Source organism: Dermochelys coriacea, chromosome 1 (genome assembly GCF_009764565.3).
Source record: "Dermochelys coriacea isolate rDerCor1 chromosome 1, rDerCor1.pri.v4, whole genome shotgun sequence".
NCBI lineage: Eukaryota > Metazoa > Chordata > Testudines > Dermochelyidae > Dermochelys > Dermochelys coriacea.
In genome coordinates this window covers 102,524,027-102,550,148 of record NC_050068.2, presented here as the reverse complement: position 1 = coordinate 102,550,148, position 26,122 = coordinate 102,524,027, and the positions used below count along the sequence as shown (strand labels likewise).

The following is a 26,122-nucleotide window of genomic DNA, read 5'->3' as shown; positions in this document are numbered from 1 at the left end:
GGTCTCCCCCCAGAATGGTAACCACTGGGGAGCTGAAAGCAGTCTGTCAGCTGGAAGCTGTACCACTGAAGGGAAATACAGATACAGTTGCCCTGGAGCTGTGACATTGTTTAATACTATTATTTAAAAAGTTTTAGGAACATTGTTAAATACACTGATACCTCTCTTACATGACCAGCAAAAATTGGTCATTTAAAGAAGATGGTCCATAACTCAAGAGCAAATAATATTATAATGGAACCCACATTGGGGCGATTTAAATGTGGTTGCCTATTACAACATCTATCCTGGCAGGTTTCAATGTCAGCTGCCATCTAAACAATCCTATTACGCTTTAAAATATAGTTGTGCTCTCAAAGATTATTCTAAAAATGGCACTGCAGGGTTCCAGTTGTCTCTTAAATGACTTTTTACACATTTGCTTAGTTTACAAATAAAAAAAACGATTTCCCATCTACAAGCTCTGCATGCAACTTGGGATCTGGAAGTGAAGTTGTTTTCTTTCTGCTTGACTTATCATAAATAATAAGATTCACTAAGTTTCAATTACAGAATAATTCTGGTGGCGAGGCATGAGCCACAATGCAAGAGTGGGCAAATTATAAAGCAATCTTGGCTCTGCAATTCTAACAGAAGTCAGAAACAAAAAAACAAAATACATATAGAAAGCAAGTTTGTTGAAAACCATGACCCTGACATTTTTTGTGCAGTCACTTTTCTGACATAGCACATCAAGGATTTTTTGATGTGAGATACTAATGCAGTCTTCATCGGCACTAATGGCAGCAGACTCTATCCTACTGGCTTTAAAAAAAAAAAAAATGACAGATTTTTTAAATTTTACCTCTGGCATGGTCTCAAATAATGTTCGTCGCTTTGTAAACTCCTTTATATCTGTCAGGATTTCATGTTTCACTTCTGGAGGCAGACTGCTGAAGTCTTCTGATTCAATGTCTACAGAATGAGGATTGTCAAAGAATTCTTCCTGTAAGAAGCGAAAGAGAACTTACAAACACTGGTTTCATATGACCAAGGCAACAAACATACATAGAGTCACTCATAATCAAATGGAAAGTCAAATACAGTATTTAGTCTCTCAAAGCAGAAGTTAGTAAACAAGGCTTTTATTTAGGGCTGTCAAACAATTAAAAACATTAATCGTGCGATTAATCGCGCTGTTAAACAATAATGGAATACCATTTAGTTAAATATTTTTGGGTGTTTTATACATTTACAAATAGCAAGATATTTACATGCCAGATGTGCTAAAGATTCATATGTCCCTTCACGCTTCAATCACCATTCCAGATGATAGATGTTCATGCTGAAGACGGTTCTGCTCAATAACGATCTAGGTAGTGCAGACTGACGTTCATTTTCATCATCTGATTCAGATGCCACCAACAGAAGGTTGATTTTCCGTTTGGGTTCTGTAGTTTCCACATTAGAGTGTTGCTCTTTTAAGACTTCTGAAAGCATGCTCCACACCTCATCCCTCTCAGATTTTGGAAGGCACTTCAGATTCTTAAATCTTGGGTTGCGTGGTGTAGCTATCTCACATTGCATTTTGCATTTTGTCAGATTTGCAGTGAAAGTGTTCTTAAAACGAACAACAACATGTGCTGGATCACCATCACAGACTGCTATAATGTGAAATATATAGTAGAATGCAGGCAAAACAGAGCAGGAGACATACAATTCTCCCTCCAAGGAGTTCGGTCACAAATTTAGTTAAAAAAAAATAATAATAATAATTGAGTGTCATCAGCATGGAAGCTGAATGATGGCTGAAGCATGCATGAAGAGGCATATGAATCTTTGGTGTATCTGGCATGTAAATATCTTGCAACACCAGCTACAACAGTGCCATGCGAATGCCTGTTCTCGCTTTCAAGTGACGTTGTAATTAAGAAGTGGGCAGCATCATCTCCGATAAATGTAAACAAACTTGTTTCTCTTAGTGACTGGCTGAATAAGAAATAGGACCGAGTGGACTTGTAGGCTCTAAAGTTTTACATTGTTTTATTTTTGGGTGCAGTTATGTAACCAAGAACACTACATTTGTAAATTGCATTTTCATGATCAAGAGATTGCACTACAGTACTTGTATGAGGTGAATTAAAAGGCTATTTCTTTTATCATTTTTTCAAGTGCAAATATTTGTAATAAAAAAATAAAGTGAGCACTGCATACTTTGTATTCTATGTTGTAATTGAAATTAATGCATTTGAAAAACGTAGAAAAGCTCCACAAATATTTAATACATTTCAATTGTTATTCTATTGTTTAACAGTGCCATTAATCACAATGTCATTTGAAAAAAGTTTACCTACCCTGAAAAGTATTTTTATTGCTGTGCCATGGTGTTTGTAACTCTAGCAGGTCACAAAGTATAGACCTTTAAAACATGGTTGCAAAAGTGAGGGTTTATAATTATTCAATGAAGAGAAGAAGGGATGACGAAATGCTTGAAGAGAGTGCATGTGCTGAAAGAGTTCCAGTTGTAGGGACAGCATTTGTTGCAGGGACAAAGATAAAAGTTGGAATGAGAGCCAAAGGGAGGAGCAGAGACAACAGGAATGGGAAAAACAAAAGGGACATAATGATAAAAGAAGAGGCCCAACTGAGTTAAAGTTTTTGAAATGAATAAATTGTGAATTTTGACAGGAGGGACTCCCAACAGCCTCTCATAGTTTATTGAAAGAAAGAACGACTGAAAACATACATATATTAATGTCTTAAGTTTTCCATAGTTAACTTTCAGTAACAAAAATTTATTTTTTCTCTAAAAGATCCAATATTTCATAAATCGCAACCTTAGAAAGAAATACTATGTAACACTGGGAAATTGAGTCTCCAGCTCTCCAGCAGGAGATAGCACTAATTTCTACATTTTGGGATTAGCAAAATAGCACACATTTTAAAAGTTATTGGTCCCTTAGGCAGGCAATCCTATTTTGACACCAGGAATTAGATATGGTACATCTATACACTCCAACCAGTATATCTGTTGGTCCTTGTTGTTAATATTGTCCATCTGAAGTGAGTGATTGAAAATTTTCACAATTACAAGGCTATTCAAATGTAGTTACCTGCAATATTTTTTTTTGGCTCATTCTCTCTTCCCACTCTTTTTCATCTTCGTCTTCTGAACTAAAATTACAAAAGGAAGCAAGGTAGACAAAAAGGAAGCTGTAGGGTTTTTTAAACATATGTACCAATAATGTTTTTTATAATAAGCAAAATAGAATTAACCTACTGCATGCTCATGAACAGGAAAACTAAGCAATCTGAAAATGTATAATAAAAAAAGATACAGGCTAGCAGAAAAGATGGAGAGGAACTGCATGGGATACAAAAAGATCATCACGAAGGCCACGGATTGTCAGAGAGGTCACAGAAGTCACGGAATCCATGACTTCCAGAGACCTCCATGACATTGGGGCACCGCAGCAGACCAGCCACCACCGCAACAGGGCCCCCCAACCTGCCCAGCTGCCAGGGGCAGCAGGGGAACCCCAGAGCTCCCCAGCTGCCGTGCCCCCCCCAGCAGCTCACAGCCCTGCAGGGTAGTGGGGAACCCCCCCCCTCAGCTCCTAGCCACTGTTTGTTTTTTAATGTAGCTATTTCTGTGCTAAGAGTCAGAATGAGGCCTCCAAATAACGGTCACAACTGACCTGGTTCAGATTTGACCAAGTATCTCGTTACCCCAGTAGTGGTGATTTAAGGCTTTGATTTTTGTCAGGGATGTTTTTAGCAAAAGTCAGGGACAAGTCACGGCTTCCGTGAATTTTTATTTATTGCCCGTAACCTGTCCATGACTTTTACTAGAAATATCCATGACAAAAATCAAAGCCTTAAAATCACCACTACTGGGTAACGAGATACACAGTCAAATCTGAACCAGGTCAGTTGTGACCATTATTTGGAGGCCTCATTCTGATTCTTAGCATAGAAATAGCTACATTAAAAAAAACAAAACAACGTAAAAGGTACCCCTGCTGGTTACTCAAAAAGGGGCCAACTGAATAGGCCTCGAGACTGATCTAGCCCTCTCATCTTCAGAGGTCACTTCAGATCAGGGTGGAGGCACATGTACAGGTTGGTGCAGGAAAGCTTGCTCTACCAGTCATTGCCCTGTAGATACAACAGAGGGCTTCTGTCTCCGGGGCTATCAACCCAGCCTCTTTCATGAAAACAAAATTAACATAAAATAAAGAGCAGCAAGTAAATACAGTTTGCATCTCACAGAGGAATACTCTCAAAAACAGGATTAAAAACTTTCAATATGGATTTTAATATATCAGACTGAGCTACTTGTCTTAGCATTGCTTACCTCTTTTTTTCTTCCTCTTGTAAAGAGGACAATACATATATATCATCAATTTCTTCTCTTCGAACTTGTGAAATACTGGGCAGTGCTTCATTGCTTAAGAAAAAGTTGGAAGAGTTATTAATATCTAAGCAAAAACTGCCACTGAAACAAGAGGAAAATAATGTTTTTGCCCTTGCCTTTTGCCTGTTAAAGCCGTTTTGATAGCTTGTCTTTTCAGGAAAGTTTTCAAGAGTTTTTCGGTAGTTTTCTTAGAGTCACTGACTGCCAATTCTTTTCTTTGTTTTCGTTTAGCCTGCGAACATGAAATGAGTAACATCAGATTTCACTAAAAGGATACTTCTTGTTAATGGAAGATATTTTTCAGATGAATTACTATTATAATAAGCTGTAAATTGAGACACTGTACGTGACAGATTTTTTTTTATAAAAATAGAATGGTTCTCATATTAAAAGGAGATGAGCTTTCCATATCATGCCTGCATAAATATCAGAAACTAGATTATCTATAAAAGAGCCCAATCCTGCAACCTTTCCCCATTGACTTCCAGTTTTAAAATGGGTATCTTGGAAGCTGCTAGACTTGTCCTCTTCCCTCATGGTCATCACAAATCTGCTATGATCAGAACCTATAGCATCCCAGAAGCGTTTTTCCTGGGTTTTGAAAGGTTTTTTTAAGATTTCCTGCTTTCTAAGAAAAAGAGGAGAGGCAAATCACACAATAGTATCACATTTCCTTGTTTAAATTAATCAGAATTAAATACAAGTACTTTGGAAAAAAAATAAACTTTAGTACTAATCATTTTATAAAAATAGAACAGATGGATGATCCAGTTTTCTAATCGCCAAGCTACACTTCAGAAGAAACACTGTGGGACGTGGCAAGCATTGTTCCCTGCGAGAGATATGCTCAAATGAGTAGATTTTTTAAAATAAATTCCTCATCCCAATCACAAATAAGTTCCAATCTTTATAGGGCATTTTTTTCCATAATTGCCTAGGTATTAAAACAGGAAAGGATTATGAAATGAAAGTCATCCACTACTAAACTGGTGAGTTAGCCCAAGTTCATTATATAGGTACTTGTGACATTATAACTGACTTCTAATGCATACCGTACTTCACTTAAACAATTGAGAAGAATGGTGGATTCTTGTCGTGCTTAATGTCTGCTTATTTTTTTAAATAACCTTGTAAACTGCACACAGTCAGTCTGCACACTTCCCTGCCACTGCTCTCTTCATTCTTTATCTCCTACTTCCTCTTTGCACACAAACTTGTTGTGTCTTGTCTTAATTTAGGGTTTAGTCCTGCAACTGATTCTGTTCAGACATCCCCTTCCATCAGGCCCCATTAATTTCAATCTCCAGGGGTATCAATCTGCCCCATTAAATTAATAGAGACTCCAGGCAGGGACAAGGTCCACCACACGTCAGTTCCCCGATCATTGATTTGGCTTGCACCGTACCTAGCCCCAATCTTAATGAGACTTCTGCACACTTCTGTAGAACTAACCACAGCAGTGATTCACCATGTAAATTAACTTTGTAAACTTGAGATGAAAATACCAACCCAGGCACAAAATCTACTTGCTCACCATTTAGTTTATCATCAAAAGTCACTGTGGTAATTATAGATTTTACTCACCCACTTAAAAATACACATGCCCAGACAAGTGAGAAACTAGAATTTTTCAGATTGGTTTCAATACATCAATTCACTTGCATGAGCACAGTAATTAAACATTATAATCTGATCTTTAGACTATAATTATGCATATGTTCATGCAGAAACAATGTACAAGAGGAGCCTTTGTTCCTGCACTTACTGTCGCTGATTTAAGGCCCAATTCTGCTCTCACTGACATTAGTGGCAGAATTGCCATTCACTACAAAGATGCAGGACTGGGCACCTAGATTCATAGATACTAAGGTCAGAAGGGACCATTCTGATCATCTAGTCCGACCTCCTGCACAGCGCAGGCCACAGAATGTCACCCACCCACTCCTATGAAAAACCGCACCCATGTCTGAGCTATTGAAGTCCTTAAATCATGGTTCAAAACTTCAAGGAGCAGAGAAGCCTCCCTCCAATCAACCATGCCCCATGCTACAGAGGAAGGCAAAAAAACCTCCAGGGCCTCTCCAATCTGCCCTGGAGGAAAATTCCTTCCCGACCCCAAATATGGCAATCAGCTAAACCCTGAGCACATGGGCAAGATTCACCAGCCAGATACCCAGGAAAGAATTTTCTATAGTAAATCAGATCCCATCCATCTAATATCCCATCTCAGGGGATTAGGCCTATTTACCCTGAATATTTAAAGATCAATTACTTACCAAAATCCCATTATCCCATCATACCATCTCCTCCATAAACTTATCGAGTAGAAGCTTAAAACCAGATAGATCTTTTGCCCCCACTGCTTCCCTTGGAAGGTTATTTAGCACTGGAAAGAACATAAAATTACTCAAAAAAAGTACAAACCAAAGTTTGCCTCTTCAGTAGTGGTGCCTCCCCATCAAAAACAAAGACAGGCCGGATTCGAAAAAATAACAACTTGCAGAGACGATGGAACAAAGTGAGTAGGTGAGCATTTTGTATGGTGTTACCATGACGGTCCCTTGCTCCTTTTACTGCTTGATTCAACCAAATGCTAATATCTTGAAGGACAGTTAAGATAAAAAAATGTATAGTCTTACAAGCACATGTCATAATGTTAACCATGCAATGAACAAACTATATTAAATTTATTTAGGTCTAAATCTTGTGGTTGTTCCAAGCCCAAGTAGCCAGGTTTGTATACAAGAGGCCGGTTGATCGTCCAAGGAACAGTGAAGATGGGAGAGGAAGGAATATTTAACACCATATCCAAGCCAAAGAGCAGCAATGGAGTCACTCTGCAGCCAATATAACAGCCCTCATTCTTCCTGTAAGTGAATGAATTGTAATAGCTTCCCAGCTTTCATCCATGTTAACAAGATGATTTGAACTGATTTTTCCTGACCCAGAAGATAGGCATTGGTTTCCCCGTTTTTTGTATTCTGGTTCAAATGACTGTCAGTACTGCAGACATCAGATGTGCTTATGAAATACAGACTTCTACAACCTGTCATTTGTTTGTGGAAGGAATCTATAACTATAAAAGGCACACATTTAATTATTGTTTATTCTTATTTATCATCCCTTGATTCCTATATTTTTACAAGTAATCCCTGAAGTCAAACCATGAGGATAACTAACTAAGATTAGTGGTTAGTTTCAATGCCATATATAGGGTAATAAAAATAAAATACACAGAATTTTGGCAAGGGTTCATTTTTGTTCCAAAAACTATACCTTCATTTTCCAAAGAGGTGTCCTATCCATGCTCTGATAAATTTTCAGCCAGTATATCTGTCCTAAGCAAAACTGTTATAGAATCCCACTCCCTTTGGCCCCATTTAGAATGCTGAAACAAATATGCTTTGCGACCATGTGTTGATGCTCAGATGAGGAGTGTGATATATAGCATTTATCTATTTTTTTATTTTTTAATAACACAGCCATATCCAAACTAAGTTATACTGGTTTGGCCATCCAGGTAGGCCAGACCACACCATGTTAAAAATGAGTTTAAAAAAAAAAAAAATAAAATAAACCTAGCCTACGTCTCTTCCTGAATTAATGCAAGGTTTTGAAATTCCTCTCTGCACCATCTGGCTAAACTGTAGTGTAACTCATTTCAGTCTGAACCATGTCTTAAATACAGAGGCTTAGAACGTGCCTTTGATAACAATGAAAAGCCTTTTATTAACAGACTGCACTTTAGTGTGTAGAAAAACTTCAGGAACAGAGCTAGAGTCAATCTTCTTTTGGCATGAACCAAAAGTGAAACCCTACATACAGAATGAATTCAGTCCTTTCAGCTTTTCAGATTTGCACTCCCTCTATTGGAACATTTCATTCTACATTTGTGCGTAAGATATAAAGACCAAACCAGTTAAAGAACTCCTTACCACTTGATCTTTCCAATCATAAAATTTCATCTGTCAAACTCACAGGGTCTATACCTGTACCATGCCTAGTTCTAACAGATTGTTTTGGTAAGGGATATTTCTGCATCTTTTCACAATGGAATAGATGGACCAGCATGTTTCAGCAACAGTATGTCAACTCAAGGTTTTAAGGATACCAACAGCAAGAATTTTTCCTTCCAAAGTTTCTGGGTTTATAGGTCTTCCAGAGCATTCAAGCAGTTTCCAAAGTCCTTGAACTCCCATTGTTCTTCCTTACTTACTTTGAAGGAAAAGAATCTATGGGGAAAAGTTGCAAATATTTACTTTATGATGCAAAGAACCTTGTTTATGAAAACAAAAGGTTTGTTATTAATACAAACATTTATAAACAGCAAAAAAAGTGTGTTTAGAAAACCCTGCTCACCAACAAAATAGTAGAGTAGCATTAAATCACAGCTACGATAGTAGCTGAGTAACCATCTACTATGATTACTGTTCTTCATTATTTTACAAGCATATTGAGTACTTCACAGAACAAGCATGAAAAAAATCATGATCCCTACCCCAAGTATCTTATGAGCTAAGTGAAACTCATGACCCTGAAATTAAAATCTCTTATTTCACTGCCTGCAATAGCTAGGTGACCCCAATAATTCTTCCTTTTTATGTGATAAATCTGGAAGACGACTGCACGCAGGCTACACATGAGCAAGAGTTAAATTTATACCCCATTTTATACTCCCTGTAACTTCTGTAACATAACAAACCAAACGGGCATCAAAAGAATTTAATTTGCCTTGCTCAACTAGATCTGAAGATTCTTGGGGAAGGCAAGTTTTCCTGTCTCTTGCACGGCACTATTCTTAACAAGCATAGTAAGCTAGCTATAAATCTACGCAACAGCGAAGTGAGCAGCACCATCACCCCACACTGGAGTGTTGGCCTAGGCTGGTTACCACCAAACCAGCTTCCTTATCCTTCCTCCCTCCCCGCGCGAAGGGGGCCCCACTGCAGCGCGCCCGACCCACAGCAGCCTAAGTGCTTCCCTAACTTACAGGGCAGTTGTGATGCACACAGAATCATCAACAACTTGAAATAGGGTCAATATATTTAAAAGAGAGAGAGAAATATGTTGTCAGGTACCATAACAGCTTATTCCCTAAATTTTTTTTAAATAATAAGAGTTTCCTATTCCTAGAAAATTTCTCTCACCCATGTGGAACCACTTGCAGAATCCATGCAGGTGAAACAGTAAAAATGACTATACTAAGAGTACCATCATAGGAACAAAGGCCTTGTCTACACTGCCACTTACAGCACTGAAAATTTCTTCACCCAGGGGTGTGAAAACACACTCCTCTGAGCGATACAAGTTTCAGCACTGTAAAGTGGCAGTTCTGGCTGGTGAGGCGTGCTCACTGGAGAGTGGCTGGTATATAGCTGGGTACCAATGGAGGAATCAAAGTAGGAAGCTAGGTGGGTGGACGTTGGGGTTGCTAGAAAACAAATGATACTAGGATTTGGGGACCAAGGGTGCTGATACTCATGGGGAGCAAGGGATACTGTAGCTGGGTGGGAGTCTGGTGTGGGGCTGGGGAACCGCTGGGAAGCCAGAGGCCAGTATTAGTCCTCACCTTATCTGCTACTGCTGCACCTCCTCCTCCAGCTACTCATTCCTGGCCCTGGTCAAACAGAAGGAACAGCAAGAAAGGCGGCAATATAGTGACTAGTCCACAAGCACTGCAGGTACCTCTAGTGACCAAAATACAAAACTGCAGTCGAATGTCTGTCACCTTCCCACAGCACACTAGACAAATGACATTTCAGGTAAGATGTGGGAATGCATAACATGACTGCAACACGAAATACATGACGCTTCGTAGCACTCTCTTTTATAATATAGCAAGGGAGCGCCACCTCCAGTACTTCCAGTTCTCAACTACAGCAGTATTACACAAGGTGAGAGGTGATCTCTCAAGGCAGAAAAAGTGCAGGCCATTTAGGGCTGTGGAGGTCAATTCCCAAAAGCAGGCAGTGCAAATCACAAAGCACTGGTAGCAGCTCACTGTGAAATACAAGTAAACTGCTGTAAATTGTACAAGCTGCAATTTCCCAATGGAGTTAAGATACAGCCCCAAATAAAGCATAGTGCACTAATTGGTTAGGTACTTATATGGAACCACTACTATAATATCTAAGCACCTCACAATCTTTTTCATCTATTTAAAGAAAACCCTGAGATATAGGGATGTACAATTTTCCTACAAAGAGACTAAATGATTTGCCCAAGGTCACACAGCAAAGTCTGTGGCAGAAGAAGGATTTGAACCCAAGGGTCCTAAATCCTAGGCTAGTGCCAAATGGATTGAGTGCTGGACCATCCTTCCTCTGTTGGTGATGAGGAAACATGAATCGCTGTTGTGAAGTCTGCACAAAAGAGAAAGACATGTGACCTTTTCATAGAATATCAGGGTTGGAAAGGACCTCAGAAGATCATCTAGTCCAACCCCCTGCTCAAAGCAGGACCAAGCCCCAACTTTTGCCCCAGATACCTAAATGGCCCCCTCAAGGATTGAACTCACAACCCTGGGTTTAGCAAGCCAATACTCAAACCACCGAGCTATCCCTCCCTCGATAGCTTTTGCCTCGTTTTGGCCGGCTTGAAATAGAAAGGCAAAAACAAAGGTGAAAGCTGGTTCTCCACTTTAAAACAGCAGCAGGAAAACACTGCAATGTTTGGTGGAGTATTTATTTGAGCAAAATCTCTGTGATTTTTTCCCCCCCTCCAAGGACAATTTCTTTTGATTTTATTTTTATAAACAAAAAAGTATTTTTTTTTTGTTTATAAAAGTTCGTTTATAAAACCTGAACTTCGAGCTAAAGTCGATCTTGTGGTTTTTAAAAAGACTAAAAGGAAAGGGTCAGAAGTGCCCCCAACCCACCGGCACTTGGCAGTCTAATTGCTACTGTACAGACCTTCGCAGAGGGGAAGCCCGGCTCTGCCACAGCGACTGACAGGAGGCGGGTGGTGACGATCCAGCTGCGCCGGTCTCGCGGCAGCCCCCGGGCCCGGCTCTGCCCCCGGGAGGGGTGAGCGGGCGGCCGCGAGCTGGCCGGGCCGCAGGGAGGGTCGGGTCCGCGCCCTCCCCCGCCGGCGCAGCGCTGGCTCGGCTCGTCCCCTTATACCGCGGCGGTTACCCCCGAACCGGCTCCTTCTCCCCCCGCGGAACGGGCCGAGCCCCGGCCCAGCAACAGCCCAGCCCAGCCCTGCCAGCCGCTCGCTGTAAGGAGCATGCGCGGGCGCGGGGCAGGCTGGGAGTTGTAGTTCGCCCTCAAGGGACACTAAGCGCTGCCGGCTCACCGCGCGCGCGTCCTCTGTTTTATCCGCCCTTGGAAGGCGGCTCCGAGTCTCCGGGCGGCTAATGCAGGCGCCCGGGGGGGGGGGGGGGTGCAGACTTGGGCCCTACGCTGAAGCTTTTCTGTGCCACCCCAAGGGTTAGAAACTTAAGTCTCGATTCTGCCCACACACCCCCCCGCGTAACTTTACCTTTGCCGGAAGTCCCTGGGACTGCTGCTCGCACACGTAAAGTCAAGCACGTGCAGAAGCAGTTTCAGGATTGGGGCCTTGACCCCCTCTCCTTCCCCCCCCGCGCTTTTTTTCTTTTATTGAAACCTGAGATTCTCATAAAGAAAAAAGAAAAGGAGTACTTGTGGCACCTTAGAGACTAACAAATTTATTTGAGCATAAGCTTTCGTGAGCTACAGCTCACTTCATCGGATGCATTTGGTGGAAAAAACAGAGGAGAGATTTATATACACACACACAGAGAACATGAAACAATGGGTTTATCATACACACTGTAAGGAGAGTGATCACTTAAGATAAGCCATCACCAGCAGCGGGGGGGCAGGGAGGGAAAGGAGGAAAACCTTTCATGGTGACAAGCAGGTAGGCTAATTCCAGCAGTTAACAAGAATATCAGAGGAACAGTGGGGGGTGGGGTGGGAGGGAGAAATACCAGGGGGAAATAGTTTTACTTTGTGTAATGACTCATCCATTCCCAGTCTCTATTCAAGCCTAAGTTAATTGTATCCAGTTTGCAAATTAATTCCAATTCAGCAGTCTCTCATTGGAGTCTGTTTTTGAAGCTTTTTTGTTGAAGGATGAAACAACTCTGACAATCAAAAAGGCTGACAAAGGAGGTGCTGTCGTCATCATGAATAGGTCGGAATATGAACAAGAGGCTGCTATGCATCTCTCCAACACCACTTTCTACAAGCCATTACCCTCTGATCCCACTGAGAGTTACCAAAAGAAACTACAGCATTTGCTCAAGAAACTCCCTGAAAAAGCACAAGAACAAATCCGCACAGACACACCCCTAGAACCCCGACCTGGGGTATTCTATCTGCTACCCAAGATCCATAAACCTGGAAAGCCTGGACGCCCCATCATCTCAGGCATGGGCACCCTGACAGCAGGATTGTCTGCTATGTAGACTCCCTCCTCAGGCCCTTCGTTACCAGCACTCCCAGCTATCTTCGAGACACCACTGACTTCCTGAGGAAACTACAGTCCATTGGTGATCTTCCTAAAAACACCATCCTAGCCACTATGGATGTAGAAGCCCTCTACACCAACATTCCACACAAAGATGGACTACAAGCCGTCAGGAACAGTATCCCCGATACTGTCACGGCTAACCTGGTGGCTGAACTTTGTGATTTTGTCCTCACCCATAACTATTTCACATTTGGTGACAATGTATACCTTCAAATCAGTGGCACTGCGATGGGTACCCGCATGGCCCCACAGTATGCCAACATTTTTATGGCTGACTTAGAACAACGCTTCCTCAGCTCTCGTCCCCTAATACCCTTACTCTACTTGCTCTACATTGATGACATCTTCATCATCTGGACCCATGGAAAAGAAGCTCTTGAGGAATTCCACCATGATTTCAACAATTTCCATCCCAACATCAACCTCAGCCTGGACCAGTCCACACAAGAGATCCACTTCCTGGACACTACGGTGCAAATAAGCGATGGTCACATAAACACCACCCTATATCGGAAACCTACTGACCGCTATTCCTACCTACATGCCTCTAGCTTTCATCCAGATCACACCACTCGATCCATTGTCTACAGCCAAGCGCTACGATATAACCGCATTTGCTCCAACCCCTCAGACAGAGATAAACACCTACAAGATCTCTATCATGCATTCCTACAACTACAATACCCACCTGCTGAAGTGAAGAAACAGACTGACAGAGCCAGAAGAGTACCCAGAAGTCACCTACTACAGGACAGGCCAAACAAAGAAAAGAACAGAACGCCACTAGCCATCACCTTCAGCCCCCAACTAAAACCTCTCCAACGCATCATCAAGGATCTACAACCTATCCTGAAGGACGACCCATCACTCTCACAGATCTTGGGAGACAGGCCAGTCCTTGCTTACAGACAGCCCCCCAATCTGAAGCAAATACTCACCAGCAACCACACACCACACAACAGAACCACTAACCCAGAAACCTATCCTTGCAACAAAGCCCGTTGCCAACTCTGTCCACATATCTATTCAGGGGATACATTCATAGGGCCTAATCACATCAGCCACACTATCAGAGGCTCCTTCACCTGCGCATCTACCAATGTGATATATGCCATCATGTGCCAGCAATGCCCCTCTGCCATGTACATTGGCCAAACTGGACAGTCTCTACGTAAAAGAATGAATGGACACAAATCAGACGTCAAGAATTATAACATTCAAAAACCAGTTGGAGAACACTTCAATCTCTCTGGTCACTCGATTACAGACCTAAGAGTGGCTATACTTCAACAAAAAAGCTTCAAAAACAGACTCCAACGAGAGACTGCTGAATTGGAATTAATTTGCAAACTGGATACAATTAACTTAGGCTTGAATAGAGACTGGGAATGGATGAGTCATTACAGAAAGTAAAACTATTTCCCCATGGTATTTCTTCCCCCCACCCCACCCCCCACTGTTCCTCTGATATTCTTGTTAACTGCTGGAATTAGCCTACCTTGCTTGTCACCATGAAAGGTTTTCCTCCTTTCCCCCCCCTGCTGCTGGTGATGGCTTATCTTAAGTGATCACTCTCCTTACAGTGTGTATGATAAACCCATTGTTTCATGTTCTCTGTGTGTGTATATAAATCTCTCCTCTGTTTTTTCCACCAAATGCATCCGATGAAGTGAGCTGTAGCTCACAAAAGCTTATGCTCTAATAAATTTGTTAGTCTCTAAGGTGCCACAAGTACTCCTTTTCTTTTTGCGAATACAGACTAACACGGCTGCTACTCTGAAACCTGAGATTCTCGTGTAATTACTTGACTCCAAATTACCGGGATTAATAAAAACAATAAATATGGCAAAGCTTCAGATAAAATGAAGAACTTGCAATACTACCAAATAGATAAGGGCACCTCAGAATTTGGCTCACAATTGGTGTATTTTTTTTTTTGTGATTAGTTTGTCCCAAACCATGTGTTGTAGGTGTTTCTACTGTCAAGAGAAACTTAAATAAAATGTGTCCTGTGCACTAAAGGCTAAATCCTGATAGATGTTGAGCACTTGCAAGTGATTGCGATACTTAATATTACAACCTGGCGCAGTCCTCTCTTCTGGAAAAGTCACCAATCTGTTGCAAGCAGATCCGGTCCTGGACCCCAGATGCTTCTAAGCCCCCTCATCCATTTATTGTTTATAGGTCTGTGATTCTAGGGCACACTACCAGGCACAGACCTCTTGTCTGAACTGTTATATCCTTTTCAGAATAGCATCCATATTAATCTGTATTCGCAAAAAGAAAAGGAGTACTTGTGGCACCTTAGAGACTGACATCCGATGAAGTGAGCTGTAGCTCACGAAAGCTTATGCTCAAATAAATTTGTTAATCTCTAAGGTGCCACAAGTACTCCTTTTCTTTTTGTTATATCCTTGGGGTCAACAGTTTTAGGAAACAATCACTAGAGACACAGAGCTGTAAACCTTAAAAGCAGCCATTTATTGCCACACACTGAACTAACCAAAAATCACCCAAAACTGGCTGGGCTATCCCCTAATAATCTAACTCAGTTGCCATAGCAACAACAAGCTTCTATTACCATGACAACCAAATACACAACATATTCCTCCCCCCTTAATGAGAACATCTAAATAAAACAAACACTGGACTAGAGAAGGAGGGAAGACTGCCTCTGTTCCCGGCTAAACCCCAGGGATTATTTTGCCCTGTAACCGTGGGTTCACCCTATCTAAAGATCCAGTCATTGAGGAGGCCTTCTGTCCCTAGGTGGATTATGGCGGACTTCTGGTGTTGTTGCACCTGAAAATGCCTTGGGCACAAGCCTGACAATGGGCTCAGGGTTCATAGTGCAAATGGGTAAAGATGTGGTATCAGCTCGTTCCGGGAAGGAGGGTATCTCTGCCGCTGGCAGTAATGGAGGGGGAAAGTCACAAACAGGTGACTCTTGATTCAGTGTCTCACTGAAAGTGGTGAAGTAAGGCAACTCAACTGAAGATGTATCCCGAGGACTGATATGACCTGGCAACAGCTGATCTACATGTCGCTGCCAGGTGAGATCCTTTACAGTCCTGACTGTGTAGGAAACAGGTCTGGTTTGAGCAATGACAGTGGCAGGGACCCATTTAGCTCCAGAAGTATAATTCCAAGCCAAAACCGGCTGTCCTGGGCTAAAGGTTCGGTCTTTTGCTCTGGGTGCATGCCTGATGACTTGATCTTGCTGCTGACGTTGCACAATTTGTCCGGGTTCAGAAGGTTTCAGCAGATCAAAGCAAGTGCGCAGCTGTCATCCCATCATTAGAAAGGCCGGGGATGCCTTGGTCGTAGCATTAGGTGTGTTTCTGTATGATAATAAGAAGGTGTCCAGATGCTTTTGAATGGATAATTGTCCTCTTGCTGATTTCAAAGCTTGTTTCATTGTCTGCACAAATCTTTCAGCTAATCCATTGGTGGATGGATGATATGGTGCTGAAGTGATATGGTGTATCCCATTTGCCTTAATAAAATTTTGAAACTCCTGAGAGACAAACTGCAGTCCGTGGTCACTCACATATTGTTCTGGCAGACTGAAACGACTAAAGAGTCCCCGTAGTTTTTGGATACTACTCTCTGCAGTAGTGGACTGCATTATAGAGACTTCTAACCATTTAGAATGGGCATCTACCACCACCAAGAACATGCTTCCTTCAAGTAGGCCAGCGAAGTCAAGGTGAATACATTGCCATGGGTTTTCAGGCCAGTCCCATGGGTATAGAGGTGCCCACTGGGGTGCATTTCTCAGACCGTGACATGACATACATGCTCTTGCCTTCTCTTCAATAGCACTGCCCAATCCAGGCCACCAAAAATAGCTTTGTGCAATTCCTTTCATGCTCACTATTCCAGAGTGACCGGAATGTAGCTGTTCTAACATCTGTGATATCAGTGGTGGTGGGATAATGACGCGTCTCCCTCACAACAAACAACTAGATTGGATCGATAACTCCGTCTCCTGGATACGTAGGTAACAAGGTCGGGTGAGACTGGAGAGGTTCGTCGAGATGTTCCATGCATCACCAGGTCCATAACTTGGGACACTAGTGGGTCAACTCAAGTTGCCTTCTTTACCCGAGTAGCAGTGATGGATGTATTCTCTAGCTGTTCAAAGTAAAAGATTTCCTTCTGGGCAATATCTTGATGTTTGACTGGCGAAAGCAGCCTTGAGAGACCATCTGCATTGTCATGCAGAGTGGATTTCCAATATTTGATTTCATATGTGTGAGCAGAAAGCAACAATGCCCAACGTTGCATACGACTAGCAGCTAATGGGGGGATGCCTGTGTGGGGTCCAAAAATTGAAGTCAGAGGTCGAAGGTCTGTGAGAAGAGTAAACTTCCGTCCAAACAGATACTGATGAAACTTTTGAATTCCAAAAACAATTCCCAATGCCTCACGTCCAATTTGGGCATATTTAGTTTCTGCTTTGCTTAGACTGCGTGAAGCAAAAGCAATAGGTCTCTCTTCTCCCGAAGGCATAATGTGTGACACGACCGCTCCCACTCCATAAGGGGTAAGGATGGATCAAAGTGTGTCAGAACTTCAGAATTTAGCAATGCACCTTTAGCTTTGTTAAATGCAATATCACAGGCTTCAGTCCACTTCCAGGCCTTGTTCTGCCCAAGGAGTTCGTGAAGTGGTTTTAGCAGTGTGGCTAACTGAGATGAACGTTCATAGTAGTTTAATAGTCCTAGAAACAACCAAAGCTGGCTAACATTTCGAGGAGAGGGAGCCTCCATAATAGCCTTAACTTTTGCAGGGGCCTTACGAAGACCCGTAGCATCAATGATGTGTCCCAAATATTCAAGAGGACTGGAAGAATTCACACTTGTCTTTGCGGACTCAGAGGCCATACTATTCCAGTCTTTGTAGGGTAGCATTAAATTCTTCAGGTGATCCTCCTCATTCCTTCCAGTGACCAGGATGTCGTCCAGATAGCACTGGACTCCTGGCAAGCCACACAAGATCTGGTCCATAGCCCTCTGGAACAGTGGGAGCATATGTTATTCCAAAGGGTAGGCAACAGTATCGATAAAGCCCTTTAGCATCACAATAGTCAATTGCTCTTGGGACTTTTCATCGACGTGCATCTGTAAATATGTCCGACTTAGGTCAATCTTACTGAACATTTATCCCCCAGGCCCACAAAGAGATTATCAATGCGGAGAAGTGGGTATTGCTCTGCACACAACACTGCGTTGACAGTGAATTTAAAATCACCACAAATCCGGAGGGAGCCATCTTTCTTCACTATTGCAACGACAGGAGTTGCCCATGGGCTATGGGTAACTGGTATTAGGACTCCATTTGTGAGCAGGCGCTCCAGGTCCGCTTCAACTTTTGGCTTGAGGGCACATGGCACAGTTCTGGCTTTCAGATATTTTGGTTGACTGTCAGGTTTAATGTTCAATGTCGCAGTGATTCCCTTTATATTTCCCAGATCCTCTCCAAAAACAGCAGCATGTTCCCTTAGTATAGCGGTCAGATTGGTTTCTTCTTTAGTCATTTGGTGCACTTCTGCCCAGTTCAACTGAATCTTTCTAAGCCAAGACCTACCCATTAAGACTGGATAGTTACCTCTCACCACAAACAGTGGCAATTTAGCAGCCTGTCCATTGAGCTCCCAATGGACATCAGTAGTGCCCAACATGGGCACAACTTCTCCCATATAAGTCTTCAGCACAGTTTTTGTTGCCTTAAGCCATTGGTTCCCAAGCTGGGGGGCAGCCCCCCCCCCGGGGAGGGCATGAAGAAATTCCAAGGAGGGGGGGGCGCAAGGCTGTGAAATTTTCATAACAAAAACATTTTTTATCAGCGTAAAAATTTTTTTTTTAAAATTTAATAGACCAACAGATGATAAATTATACATATTCTTTATACATAATAATTATTCATAAAATTGTGCAGTTACAGGCCTATATTATTTAACTACAATAAAGTATTAATAATCTTCTCATTTTTGATTAAGAATATAAGTAGACAAGAATAAAGGTATAACAAAGTACAATAATAATAAAAATACAACTATAAATAAAACTATATAACTGTAATGTTTTCAAATTTCATACCACGAAATGTGAATATTTTTTATTTTTTTGCCTTTCAACGTGTAGGAGTGACGTTTCGGTCAGTGGGGAGGCTGAAGACCAATGTAGAAAGTTTTTAAAAAACTTCCTAGCTTGCTCACGAGAGTGTTCGAGACTGTTCTATCATGGGAGTGGTTACCTCCACCAGTCACTGTGCAAGACCGACTACTTGCCAGACTGGTGGTAGGGTATATATAGGGTAGCACGCGTCCATACATAATAGTACTAGTAAAAAAACGTTTGCGATAACTCAAATTAACTTGCATCTATTATTATTCATGAATCAGGAAAATTATTTTTATAATTTTTTTATTAGTATATTATGACCGCAATTAAGAAAAGGAAGTACGATGAAGACTACATTAAGTATGGTTTCACCATCACGGAAAAAAACGGAATCGATTCCTCAATGCATAGTATGCCATGCAGTTCTCAGCAATGATGCCTTGAGACCCAGTCGTCTTGAGTGACACTTGACAAAGAACCACAGCACTTTGAAAGACAAACCAAAAGAGTTTTTTGCTGCAAAAATTCAAAATTTAAAATTCATGAAGCTGGACACTACTGGAGCTTTTCATCAAGCATCGGCCAAAGTGGTAGAAGCATCTTATGAACTGTCATTGATCATCGCTAAAACCAAGAAAGCGCACACAATCTTGTGAAGCCTTGTGTCAGGGTTCCCTCCCCACTCTGAATTCTAGGGTACTGATGTGGGGACCCGCATGAAAGACCCTTAAGCTTATTTTTACCAGCTTAAGTTAAAAACTTTCCCAAGGCACAAATTTTGCCTTGTCCTTGAACAGTATGCTGCCACCACCAAATGATTTAGACAAAGAACAGGGAAAGGACCACTTGGAGTTCCTATTTCCCCAAAATATCCCCTCACCCCCTTTCCTGGGGAGGCTTGAGAATAAACAAGATAAGCACAAACCAGCCTTGGATTTTTAAGACCCAAAATACCCAATCAGATTCTTAAAAAATGGAACTTTATTAGAAGAACAAAAAAAAGATAAGAGAACAACTCTGTAGGATCAGAATGGAAGATAATCTTACAGGCAGTCAGATTCAAACACAGAGAATCCCTCTAGGCAAAACCTTAAGTTACAAAAAGACACAAAAACGAGAATACACATTTCCTTCAGCACAGCGAATTTCACAAGCCAAAACAAAGAAAACCTAACGCATTTTCTAGCTAGATTACTAACTAACTTTACAGGAGTTGGAGGGCTTGCATCCTTGATCTGTTCCCAGCAAAGGTATCATACAGACAGACAAAAGCCTTTTCCTCCCCCTCCAGATTTGAAAGCGTCTTGTCCCCTCATTGGTCATTTTGGGTCAGGTGCCAGCCAGGTTACCTGAGCTTCTTAACCCTTTATAGGCAAAAGGACTTTGCCTCTGGCCAGGAGGGATTTTTTAGCACTGTATACAAAAATGTGGTTACCCTTTCCTTTATATTTATGACACCTTGCTTGTTGAAAGCAGCTGATATTGTGCTTGGTGCCAAAAGCAAGAAAAAAATATCAGAAATTTCAGTTTCCAACAATTCCGTGAAACGTCGCATCGATGACATGGCGAAAGATTTAAAACTTCAAGTTGTGGAGGCAGTGAAAGCTTCTCCTTTATTTGCAATTCAGTGCGATGATACCACTGATGTAGCACAATTCTCTCAGTTGCTTGTCTACGTTCGATTCATTAACGATGGAACTGTGAAAGAAGAACTGCTTTTTTCAAAGGAATTGACGACCACATCAAAGGCTTCTGATGTTATGAAAACGGTTTCCAACTTTTTTGAAGAAAATGGACTTTCATGGGAAAAACTGGTTGGTGTATGCACATACGGTGCTCCAGTGATGCTTGGCTCTCGCTGTGGATTTGTGACATTGGTGAAAGAAAAAAATCCAGCCATAACCACGACTCACTGCGTCATACACAGACAAGTGTTGGCTGCTAAAAGCCTTCCAGATGACCTACGTGACTTGTTGAATTTGGCCATCAAAGTTGTCAATTTTGTGAAGAACAGCGCTTTAAATAGGAGACTTTTTGCAGCTCTTTGCACGGATTTGGGAGCGGATCATAAAATTCTTTTGTTTCACATGGAGGTACGATGGCTTTCTAAAGGGAACATGCTTTCGAGATTATTCGAACTGAAAGACGAAGTGGAAATTTTCCTCAAGCAACAGAAAAAAGAAGAGTTATATTGTGCTTTTACGGACCAAATGTTTCAACTTTCACTGTCATACCTCGTGGACATTTTTGAATCTTTGAACAATCTCAATTTGAAGCTGCAACGAAACAACACTGCAAACATTATAGCACACCACAATGCCATCAAAGCATTTACAGAAAAAATCAAGATTTGGAAACGTTGAATGCAAGCTCAGACACCTAACTTTTTGTCTTTTCCAACAGTTTCATCACTCGCTGAAAATGAAGGTTTCCAAGAACTTTGTAAAGAGGATGCAAAGAACAAAATTGTGTTTCATCTGGACTGCCTTGCTGATTAATTCATCTGCTATTTTCCAAACAACTTTTCTGGCAACCCCATTCATAAATTAGCATGTAATCCGTTCAATGTTGATGTTAATTCATTGCCAGGAGCAATGCAAGAACAAGCACTTGAAATGAAATATGATTCAAGTGCGAAAGATATTTTTGAAAACTTAAGCCCAGAGGAATTGTGGATAAAATATTTCCCAATTTACCTGAAAGTTGGAGAAGAAGCGCTACGTATTATTTTTCCGTTTTCGTCGATGTACCTTTGTGAAAAAAGCTTTTCAAGTTTAGTCATAATAAAAACGAAACAAAGGAATCGACTGGATGTTGAAAACTATTTTCATTGCGCACTTTCATCTTTCAAACCTGGGATTTCCCAACTCGTGAAGAAAATGCATCATCATCCCTCACATTAAATTTGTTTTGTTTTTGCTATTTCTTATTTTAAATTACATTTTTATTAATTTTTTGTGCCAAGAAAAACTATTTGTGTTTATTTTTAATTTTAAATTACAAATTGAATTTTTTAAAAGGGGGGTTGGATGATCGTAAAGGAGAGGTGGGGGGCATGAGGGTTTCTCAAAAATTAAAAAGGAGGTGTAATGCCGAAAAGTTTGGGAACCAATGCCTTAAGTGGAAGATGCTGTAGCTTTTCTTTATACAGTCTCGGAGACCAGCGAGATGGCTGCACCGGTGTCCAGTTCCGTGCGTATAGGTTTGCCATCCTCCAATGGGGTTACCCAGTATTCATCTGAGCCCACTGCCAAAGAGAGAACACGGAGTGGCACTTCTTCTTGTGATGAGGTGTCTTCTTGGTCATCCTAGGTCTGCTCTAGGGTATGCAGATTTCCCTTTTTGGTCGGCCTGTTTTTCTTTTGTTTACAGGCACACTCAATGTGTCCCTTTTTGCCACAGTGTTGACACACCAGCTCCTTACACCAGCATTCTGATGCAAATACCAATGGTTTGGAGAAAAATGGGACCCCAGAATTTCCACAATGTCACTGTAAGATTTGGTCTCTGGCTTAACAGGGTGTAGTAAGCTGCATAGCAGGGAGTAGGTCTTAGCCCCTACAACACTGAAGAATATTGGCACTTTCTTCTCTTCTATAATGTCATTTGCAATAACAAAAAGCTCAAAACAGTCAGTATATATGTGCCATTGCACTACAGTCTCCTCAAAAGATTCCAGTGGCCCCGGAAGGGTAGCCATGGTTTTAGTTTCAGTTTGCACAGTCAGTGCAAACAAGCCAGTTCTCACCCCCTTCCAACAGAAAAAAGGGGTTTTTTTGTACCTGGACTTCTACTTCCTTCTGTTGCTGGGGCAGCACAGGAATCCCATCCTCGTCTCCACGTTGTTATATCTTTGGGGGAAACAGTTTTAGGAAACAATCACTTGAGACACAGAGAGCTGTAAACCTTAAAAGCAGCCCTTTATTGCCACACACTGACCTAACCAAAAACCAGCCAAAAGTGGCTGGGCTATCCCCTAATAATCTAACTCAGTTGCCATAGCAACAACAAGATTCTATTACCACGACAACCAAATACACAACATGAACCCTTCCTTGAGTAATGGCACTCTGCAGTCCAACTGCCCTAGATCCCCAAACCAGTTCCTCAGACATCTCAAGCCCCCAGCTGCGTTGACATGTGTGATGCTTTCCAAGAGTATCCAGGGTTATGAGGCACCTGGCTACCACCTGCTCATAGCATGAGGAAGCCTTGTCTGCGCCTGCCATGGGTCAGCCTCCAGCTCCACGGGCACACAAGCACTCCCGTCTAAACCTTGCAGGCCCTGCTGTTACTCTACAGCAGGGGCGGGCAAATTTTTTGACCCGAGGGCCGCATCGGGTTTCCAAAATTGCATGGAGGGCCAGTTAGGGGAGGCTGTGCCTCCCCAAAGAGCCAGGCGTGGCCCAGCCCCTGCCTCCTATCTGCCCCCCCCGCCCGCTTCTCACCCCCAACAGCTCTCCCGGGACTCCTGCCCCATCCAACAACCCCTGTCCCCTGACGGCCTCCCTGGGCCTCCTACCCCAACCACCACCCCCTACTCCCAGTCCCCTGACCACCCCCCGGAACCCCCAACCCTGACTGCCTCCTGCCGCCCCATCCAATCCCCCATTTCATTCCTGACTTGCCCCCCGGGGACCCTTGCCCTATTCAACCACCCCTTCACCCTGTCCCCTGACGGCCCCCAGAACTCCTGCCCCTGACTGCCCCCCGCTGCCCCATCCAATCCCCCATTTCATTCCTGACTTGCCCCCCGGGGACCCTTGCCCTATTCAACCACCCCTTCACCCTGTCCCGACGGCCCCCGGAACTCCTGTCCCTGACTGCCCCCCCGCCACCACATCCAACCCCCCCCTCTTTCCTGACTGCCCCCTCAGGACCCCTGCCCCATCCAACCCCACAGCTGCGCCACCGAGAGCATGGGATCAGGCCGCGGCTCTGCAACTGCGCCGGCGGCACACTGAGGCTGCGGGGGAGGGGGAACAGTAGGGGAAGGGCCGGGGGCTAGTCTCCCAGGCCAGGAGCTATGGGGCCGGGCAGGAGGGTCCTGCGGGACAGATGTGGCCCGTGGGCCATAGTTTGCCCACCTCTGCTCTACAGGTTAAGTGATTGGCACACTCCAACGCTTGAGCCCTCTGAGCATCTCCCTGGAGTGTCCAGACTCTGGTCCCCTGGACAGAATTCATGGATTTGCTGCTTCCAAAGAAGAAACAGTACATCCCAGCTTACCAGTTCCACTCAGATCACCACTCTGATTAACTCACAGCATTTAAATATGTTTATAGTGAAATCAAATATGAGTTTATTTAACAGAACACAGAGATTCAAGTAACAGCAAGTAGACATATTGGAAACATGGTTACATATAAAATAAAATCATAACACGCATCCTAGTGGCTAGACTTAATTAACTAGATGCTCTCATGTCTTGTAGTGTAATGCTTACCCCAAATCCTTACAACCCTTTACAGCAAGGTTGGCTGGAATCCTCTTTCAGGATCAAGCACGCTGTCAACTTGCTTCCTCAGTGAAGAACCCTGTGTGTTTCCTTGCAAACCAACATATACCAGAACAATCCTTTGTCTTTATTCATAAACAGGACACCCTCCTGCTTTTGTTTCATCTTGTAGACTTCCTCTCTTGTAGATTTCAGAGCAAGCAACGGAGGGACGGGGGGAATGAAGTGAGGAGAGGGTGGGGCCTCAGGGAAGGGGCGGCGCAGAAGCTGTGCCTTGGGGGAGGCGGGAGAAGCTGTTCTATTTTCTGCCATTAGAAAGTTGGCCCTAGGGCTTGGTGGCGCACTGGCTGTGGAAGGGCAGGCCCTGAGGTATCAGGGAAGGAGAGAGAGGGACTGTACAGGGAGATTTTGGCAAACCAGTAAAGTACCTGAAATCCCTATTGCTTATTGCTAAACACAGCCATGTCAACAGGCCGTAAATTGGCCATGCAGCAGGCTTAGCTTAATCAAGGCAGGAGGGGAGGGGGTTTGGGGTGCCACAGAAAGAGCAGCTTGACCCCGCATCCTTCCTGATAAGAATTGTGTTGAAATTGCTGATACATGCATTTTAGAAGAACAGGAAGCTTGTCCATGTGCCCTCGGGAATGTGTCTGACCATACCTGGTTAATTGATGACCAGAAGGAAACCTCTCACTTCACCTTTGAAACTGCTTGCTTCACAAGTTTTCTTTAAGTGTCATTGTATTACTAATGTATAAATTAGGGGGAAAAGTCTGAGTTAGAGGGACTCTTGGGGAGGGTTTCTTCAGGGACTCTCCCTCTGGACGCATCTTGTGGTCTCCACCGGCAGATGGAAGATTTGGGCACCAGAAGGCTGCTGCTGTGCCACTTGAGAGCCACACTCAGCTTTGGTAATTATCAAAGGTTGGGGGTGTTTTACTAACCTGTTGTGGATGTGAGTAAGTGCTTGAGACTAAGTTTAGCTTTAAGTGAAAGCACTCTTGTGTTGCCCTGTTTGTGCCAGCCATCTATCGGTCGGATGGCCGTGTCTTCCTTGATTTATTTCCCGACACCACCTCGCACAGAGTAAAAGTTACCAAGAGCTTTGGGTTGAAAGAACCCCAGGTAACAGTGTTTAACAGGGCCTGAAAGACATGGTGGATCAATGATCATACAGGAACAGTGGCCTTGAAAAGGCAGCGTCAGCCTTAGCTGACCCACTCGCTTTGCATTATTATTATTTTGGCTGGTCTGTCCCTCCTCCTATTCACTCATATAAACTCAGGCTGCCAGGTGGTTCAGAGCGGTTGGGCTGAGGAGTCAGGCCCTGAGCTGACCAGTATTGGAAAGTAGGGAACAGGTGGTGAAGCTTCGGGGCTGCTGGAGTTGGGAAGGGGGCTATTTGTAGTTGATTTATTCTCCAACCCCTGCTTAGGAAATGTGGATTCAGAATCACCTCTGCAACAGCCTTTAAGCATCCAAACTTCATCTAAGACATGCATGTTGCCCTGCTGGCATGCTGTGTCCACTTCTCTGAATCCCTTGGTTGGACATTCATGGCTTTGGAACAATAATTCAGGCTGGTCAGAGAGAGGTTGATTGGACTTTTCAAGGATTTCTCAATTGTTGGCATACAAAAGA

The 26,122-nt window shown here is 42.9% G+C and overlaps 1 protein-coding gene and 1 pseudogene across 4 annotated transcripts in view; one reads left to right on the top strand and one right to left on the bottom strand.

The window, feature by feature from the left end:
• Positions 1 to 11,652, bottom strand: part of ERCC5 (ERCC excision repair 5, endonuclease) — a 33,082-nt gene extending 21,430 nt beyond the window's left edge. Inside the window, exons 1-8 of one of the 4 annotated variants that reach the window (XR_006277804.1) lie at positions 11,308 to 11,652; positions 9,966 to 10,013; positions 8,508 to 8,628; positions 6,821 to 6,996; positions 4,513 to 4,628; positions 4,337 to 4,429; positions 3,093 to 3,153; positions 845 to 985 (exon numbers count right to left, since the gene is read on the bottom strand). Coding sequence is in view for 3 of the 4 variants with exons in the window: in XM_043504732.1 (XP_043360667.1) it covers positions 845 to 985; positions 3,093 to 3,153; positions 4,337 to 4,429; positions 4,513 to 4,628; positions 6,821 to 6,996; positions 8,508 to 8,595 (675 nt within the window). In the remaining variant the exon portion in view is untranslated. The other 3 variants (XM_043504732.1, XM_043504733.1, XM_043504734.1) reach the window with 3 other exon arrangements.
• An 8,822-nt stretch (positions 11,653 to 20,474) lies between these two features.
• On the top strand, positions 20,475 to 21,601 carry LOC119851527 (annotated as a pseudogene).
• The last annotated feature ends 4,521 nt before the right edge of the window (positions 21,602 to 26,122 follow it).